This window comes from Budorcas taxicolor, chromosome 5, assembly GCF_023091745.1.
Source record: "Budorcas taxicolor isolate Tak-1 chromosome 5, Takin1.1, whole genome shotgun sequence".
NCBI classification, from domain to species: domain Eukaryota; kingdom Metazoa; phylum Chordata; class Mammalia; order Artiodactyla; family Bovidae; genus Budorcas; species Budorcas taxicolor.
The window spans coordinates 142,230,391-142,237,121 of NC_068914.1; the positions used below are offsets into that span (position 1 = coordinate 142,230,391).

At 38.2% G+C, this 6,731-nt stretch overlaps 1 protein-coding gene across 1 annotated transcript; it reads left to right on the plus strand.

Moving 5' to 3' along the window:
• Window positions 1-2,344: 2,344 nt before the first annotated feature.
• On the plus strand, window positions 2,345-3,238 carry LOC128047703 (taste receptor type 2 member 42-like). Its single transcript, XM_052640043.1, has one exon. It carries the CDS (start codon window positions 2,345-2,347, stop codon window positions 3,236-3,238), a length of 894 nt encoding a protein of 297 aa, XP_052496003.1.
• Window positions 3,239-6,731: the final 3,493 nt, after the last annotated feature.

Consider the following 6,731-nt stretch of genomic DNA (forward strand, 5'->3'; position numbering starts at 1 on the left):
TGACGAGATCTCTAGTCTTTCCCATTCTGTTGTTTTCCTTTATTTCTTTGCATTGATCACTGAAGGAGGCTTTCTTATCTCTCTTGCTGTTCTTTGGAACTCTGCATTCAAATGGGTATATCTTTCCTTTTCTGCTTTACCTTTCACTTCTCTTCTTATCACACCTATTTGGAAGCCCTCCTTAGACAATCATTTTGGCTTTTTGCGTTTCTTTTTCTTGGGGATGGTCTTGATCACTGCCTCTTACACAGTGTCATGGACCTCTGGCCATAGTTCTTCAGGCACTCTCTCTATCAGATCTAATGCCTTGAATCTATTTGTCACTTTCACTGTATAATCATAAGGATTTGATTTAGGTTATATCTGAATGATCTAGTGGTTTTCCCTACTTTCTTCAATTTAAGTCTGAATTTGGCAATAAGGAGTTCATGATCTGAGCCACAGTCAGCTCCCAGTCTTGTTTTTGCTGACAGTATAGAGCTTCTCCATCTTTGGCTGCAAAGAATATAATCAATCTGATTTCAGTGTTGACCAACTGGTGATGTCCATATGTAGAGTCTCCTCTTGTGTTGTTGGAAGAGTTGTGCAGTTTTCTGTCAAGTTTGAAAACTATTGTATTAGTTACCTTTTCTTGAAGTGAAAATGCATTTTACTTGTAAATCAATTTATTATGATGAAGAATTTTATCAAAAGCAGAATTAATGAAAAGGAGAACCTAGCTCCTACTCATCCATCACTTTTTTTTCTTTTTTCTTAGTATTCTTACCTCTCAGTTGAAAATTGCTAATTCAGAATTAAATAGACACTAGATCACTGGAAACAAAGTTCAAAAATTCACAGTAGGAGCTCAGACAGAGGTATGATTTTGGTACCTTTGCACATTATCTGGAAGATCACTTCCCTTTTAATCTATTTCTCCAAGAAATCTTAAAAAGCTTCAAATCCTAAGCCAGTTGTCTTTGTCCTTAGAAAACAAGAATTAACTATCAACTATAGATTTTGTAACACCATCCTCAGTGTTGCAAGTGATTTTGGTCAAACTTTTGTCATATTCAACAACAATAATTTATTTAAAGTTACTTTTTCATGACTCTGTGAGGTCCTTGATATTACTTCTCTTTATTATGTTTCTTTCATCTGTCAGTCAGTTCAGTCGCTCAGTCGTGTCCAACTCTTTGCAACCCCATGAATTGTAGCACGCCAGGCGTCCCTGTCACCAACTCCCAGAGTTTATCCAAACTCATGTGCATCGAGTTGGTGATGGCTTCTCATCCTCTGTCATCCCTTTCTCCTCCTGCCCCCAATCCCTCCCAGCATCAGAGTCTTTTCCAATGAGTCAACTCTTCTCATCAGGTGGCCAAAGTATTGGAGTTTCAGCTTTAGCATCAGTCTTTCCAATGAACACCCAGGACTGATCTTTAGAATGGACTGGTTGGATCTCCTTGCAGTCCAAGGGACTGTCAAGAGTCTTCTCCAAAACCACAGTTCAAAAGCATCAATTCTTCGGCACTCACCTTTCTTCATAGTCCAACTCTCACATGCATACATGACCACTGGAAAAACCATAGCCTTGACTGGACAGACCTTTGTTGGCAAAGCAATGTCTCAGCTTTCGAATATGCTATCTAGGTTGGTCATAACTTTCCTTCCAAGGAGTAAGCATCTTTTAATTTCATGGCTGCAATCACCATACACAGTGATTTTTGGAGCCCCCAAAATAAATTCTGAGACTGTTTCCACTGTTTCCCCATCTATTTGCCATGAAGTGATGGGACCAGATGCCATGATCTTAGTTTTCTGAATGTTGAGCTTTAAGCCAACTTTTAAATGTTATGAATTTCATTAAATGAAATTGAATAATGCCTCTATTTCAGAGGTTATTTTCTGAGAATACTATTAAAATTAAGAAACTTGAATCCAAATGGCATTGAGTTTCTGTTGAGAAAGGAAGTACAAATGAGTGTAAAGAAATCTGTCTCACATTTGCATCTTTGCATACCTGATTTTCCTTTTCCAGATGTCTCCACAAGTGGAAAAATGCTGCCAGCACCAATGATGAGTGGGCACATTCACTGCTTAATCTGGAAATCAGTAGCCGATTGAAAGCAAAATTCAAGTTTTCCATTTAGAGCTATGGGAGTGGATCTCCTGGCATAAATTTCAGAACTATGGCTGGAATAAAAGAGAAAGATCTTTATGAAGATATGTGAGATGGTATCTGAGTTTCATTAAGCATTTTTGAAAAGGATCAAACTGGTATCACTCTACAACACCTGGACAGCAACAACAACAAGAAGAAAATCAGCGAAAACTAGTATTAGCTTTCTGGATTCTTTCTACAGAAATGCCATCTGGAATTGAAAATACTTTTCTAGTAGTAACAATAGGAGGATTTGTGATTGGAATGTTGGGCAGTGGGTTCATTGTACTAGTTAACTGCATTGACCTGGTGAAGAAACAAAAGCTCTCATCAGCTGACTGCATCCTCACAGGCCTGGCTATCTCCAGAATCAGTCAACTTTGGGCAATACTATGTGACTCATTTTTATTGGTACTATGGCCACACCTATATGCCATTGATAAACTAACAAAAGTTGTTAGCATTTTTTGGACATTGTCCAATCACCTAGCTACCTGGTTTGCCACCTGTCTAAGTGTTTTCTACTTCTTTAAAGTAGCCAACTTCTCCCACCCCTGCTTCACTTGGCTGCGGTGGCGAATTCGTAGTGTGGTGCTGGTGCTTCTCTTGGGGTCTTTGTCCTTACTGTTTTTGAACTTTGAATTAATACATGTGTTTAATAGTGTTTGGACTAATGACTACAAAATATACGCAAGAAATTCAACGTGGTCCCCAAATGTAAGTGAAACTCATTATCTTCACCAGTTGATTGTTTTTAACTTCATCAGCTTAATCCCCTTTCTTCTGTCCCTGACCTCACTGCTCCTCTTAGTCCTCTCCTTGATGAGACACATCAGGGATTTGCAGCTCAACCCCGGCTCAAAGGATCTCAGCACAGAGGCCCATAAAAGAGCCATGAAAATGGTGATGTCTTTCCTCCTTCTCTTCGTCATTCATGTTTCTTCCATCCTGTTAACAGGTTGGGTTTTCCTTAAACTGCAGGGACGTCTGGCCAAACTGGTGGTTGTGTTAACTTCGACTGTTTTTCCTTCAAGCCACTCGTTTATCCTAATTTTGGGAAATAGCAAGCTGAGACAAAATGCTATAGGACTACTGTAGTATCTTAATTGCCACCCCAAAAGAGTGAAATCTTTACCTTCATAGATTTATCCAGAATTTTCTATATTCCAAGTGCATTGAATTAATCAAGATACAGTAAAGATGCATTTTTAATTTCTGTTTTTCTTACTGGATTCCTTTAAATTCCACTGAGCATCAGAAACTTTCCCTAGAATGGCTTATAAAGTAACAATCTACTCACAGAGGTGAATCGAGTTTTTACAAAGCAAGCATCATGGTCATCTTAACAGTTCTACTAATAAAAACATTGGTGTATGTTTACCACAGAATATAGAAGGACAAATACATGATCATTTGGACATGCCCATCCTTTGCAAGGTAGAGCAGGTTAAATATTTGTATAATATTAAGCTAAAAATAAATCAAAGGGGCATCCCTGGTGGCTCAGTGGTGGAGAGTCTGCCTGCCAATGCAAGAGTCAGGGGTTCAGTGCCTGACATGGCAAGGTCCCACATGTCATGGAGAACTGGGTCCTTGCACACAACTATTGAGCCTGTGCCCTGGAGCCTGGAAGCCGCAACTACTGAACCCATGAGCTGCAACTGCTAAAGCCTGTGCACCCTAGAGCCCGTGTTCTGCAACAAGGGAAGCCACCACAATGAGAAGACCACTCTCTGCATCTAGAGCAAAGCCTGCACAGCAATGGAGACCAAGAAAGCCCCAAATGAAAAATCAAGAAGCTAAATTATAAAAAACAGATAAATGAAGGGCTAAAAATGTTGAAAGCACAGAACCTGAATATGGCTGTCGACTTAAAAAAAATGCACAGTGTGAATTTTGCAAGCTAGGTTTTTCTTAGGGCAAAATGAGGATAGCCGCCCTGGATTCAGCACCTCAGGTAGCTCTGAGAGACTGCTCCAAAGAGGCAGGGGAGAAGGTCAGTACAGAGGTGATTTTGGTAAAGGGAGTATATATGCAATCAAACAGGGTTTTTTTGCAGAATGTTTCTGCTAGTCACAAAGAGGAGTTGTCACCATGAAGGACGTTAGTGTTTTTTAAATATGAGGAGATACAACAACTAGGCTCTCATAAAGTTGTCTCCTGAAAATATCTAACTATCTGAAGACCTGTTCTGCCAGTTTTTCCCTGAGCTCAGAGTACTTTATTTCTGTTCTCCACCCTGAACTCCAAAAGGAGTCTCGAAAACCAGCAGCTGCAACAATAGATGATTTAATCCTTATGGACATAGATGGCAAGTGTCATTTTGTGGCTGACTTGGCCAACATAGCTTTTAGAAAAAGGAGCAGACTATTATTAGGAATCCAAGCTAGACTAGCCAGTACTTTATAGAATAAGAAAAGAAATTAACTGAACCTATAAAAAGAGACTGTATAATTATCTTAAGTGTATAATAATCCTTTTATGTCTACTTAATATTTTTCTGTCTACTTTACATGGAACAAAATCAAACTTTGATATAAAATTTGTGTGTGGGGTGTGTGTGTGTGTGTGTGTGTGTGTGTGTGTGTAAGACTTGTATGAACAATAATGTCCCTTGTCAAAGAGAACAAAAACAATTCACCAGGGGTAAAAACAGAAAAGGAAATTTACAAGAGAATGTCACCTATTTGTAGAATTTTTGGACATGTTTATGGTTGTGTGTGTGTGTGTGTGTAGTGCTGAGTTGATGTTTATAATGATTAAAATAAAATAAAAGCAGCTGAAAATGTATATGCATCTTAAGACCAGCAGGTGGCAAATTTGTGCTTGCTAATGACATTGGTGGTGGTGCTCAGTTGCTCAGTGGTATCTGACTCTTTGCAGCTCTATGGACTATAACTCATCAGTTTCCTCTGTCCATGGAATTTTTCAGGCAAGAATATTGGACTGGGCTGCCATTTCCTACTCCATAGAGTCTTCCTAACTCAAGGATTGAACCCAAGTCTCCTGCATCTGTTGCATTGGCTGGCAGATTCTTTACCACTGGGCCACCTGGGAAGCTCCCCCGCCTCCAAAAAAAAACATAAAAAATGAAGAAATCTTTGCTAGAATTGCCATAATTTTTTAATGGTAGAAGCAAAAAAACAAACACTCCCCCAGAAAACTAGAAAATAAATGTTGAAAATATTTATGAAATATATGAAAATATGTGGTTAAAAGTTGATTTTGATGGAGCAGTAGGTCAGGTCTGATACTAGGAAGAGTGTAAGAACCATAACGGCTTTGTTAAGTGTACCCTTACTCCAGGGAACTGAGCTATGGTGTGCTCTGATGTTAAGGATGATGACGAGATGATGATACATGTGTATGCAGGTCTATAAAGATTTAGATTTCTAAGCTGTATTCATTATGTTGGACACTATTTAAGAAGTTTCCTGGGTGGGTGAAGTAGATGAAGATGGTCAAAATGTACAAACTTCCAGTTGTAAGATAAATAAGTGGTAGCAAAGTAATGTATAAAATGATGACTATAATTAACACTGTTGTATGGTAAATTTGAAAGTTGCTTAGAGAGTAGATTACAAAAGTTCTCATCACAGAAGAAAATATATCTTTTTCTTTTTTGTATTCTTACTAGATGATGGATGTTAACTGAACTTATTGTGGTAATCATTTTGCAATATATGTAAGTTAGATTGTTATGTTTATACCTTAAACTTACTGAGTGCTGTGTCAAGTATATTTCAATAAAAGTGAAAGAAAACTTGAATTTCCTAATGATTGTCACTGAAATTACCTTGTTTTAGGAAAAGTGAAATTCTAATTATACTGGTTATATTTAAGTTGAATATGGAGGATAATTTGATTTAGAATCCCTTTCAGTAAAAACACTAAAAATTCCTTTGTATTTATGAGAAGCACAGTTTTAGTTTTTTAGAGTTTAGTGTTACTAAACTTTTCTTTAATGACTAAGATTAAAAATAGATTCAAGCAACTATGCATAGCCCTTGATGTCTATGAGGTGATTTAGCAGCAAATGTCTCATTAAGATTAAATCCTTCCTTCTCATGTACTAATCTTGGAGAGATAAGCTATAAGAAGTAGGAGCCTATTTCAAATAATAAGTGCACAGAAAAATGACTATAAAAGATGGAGCCTGGAGAATAGGTCAGACAGTGGCTACCAATGTATTTTGTGTCTTTTCCCTATTAAACTGGCATTTAGAGATTAAACTCTGTGCCTCTCAATGTAGAGAACAACAAATGGATATCAAGGTCGGGGGAGCAGGGTGGGATGAACTGGAAGATTGGGATTGACATGTACACACTACTATGTATAAAATGGACTTCCCTGATGGTTCAGATGGTAAAAGAATCCACCTGCAATGCAGGAGACCTGGGTTCCATCTCTGGGTTGGAAAGATCCTCTGGAGAAGGGAATGGCAACCCACTCCAGTATTCTTGTTTGAAGAATTTCAAGGACAGAAGAGCCTGGTGGGCTATAGTCCATGTGGTTGCAAAGAGTCAGACACGACTGAGAGACTAGTACACACACACTTATAAAACAGATAACAAGAACCTATGCAATATCA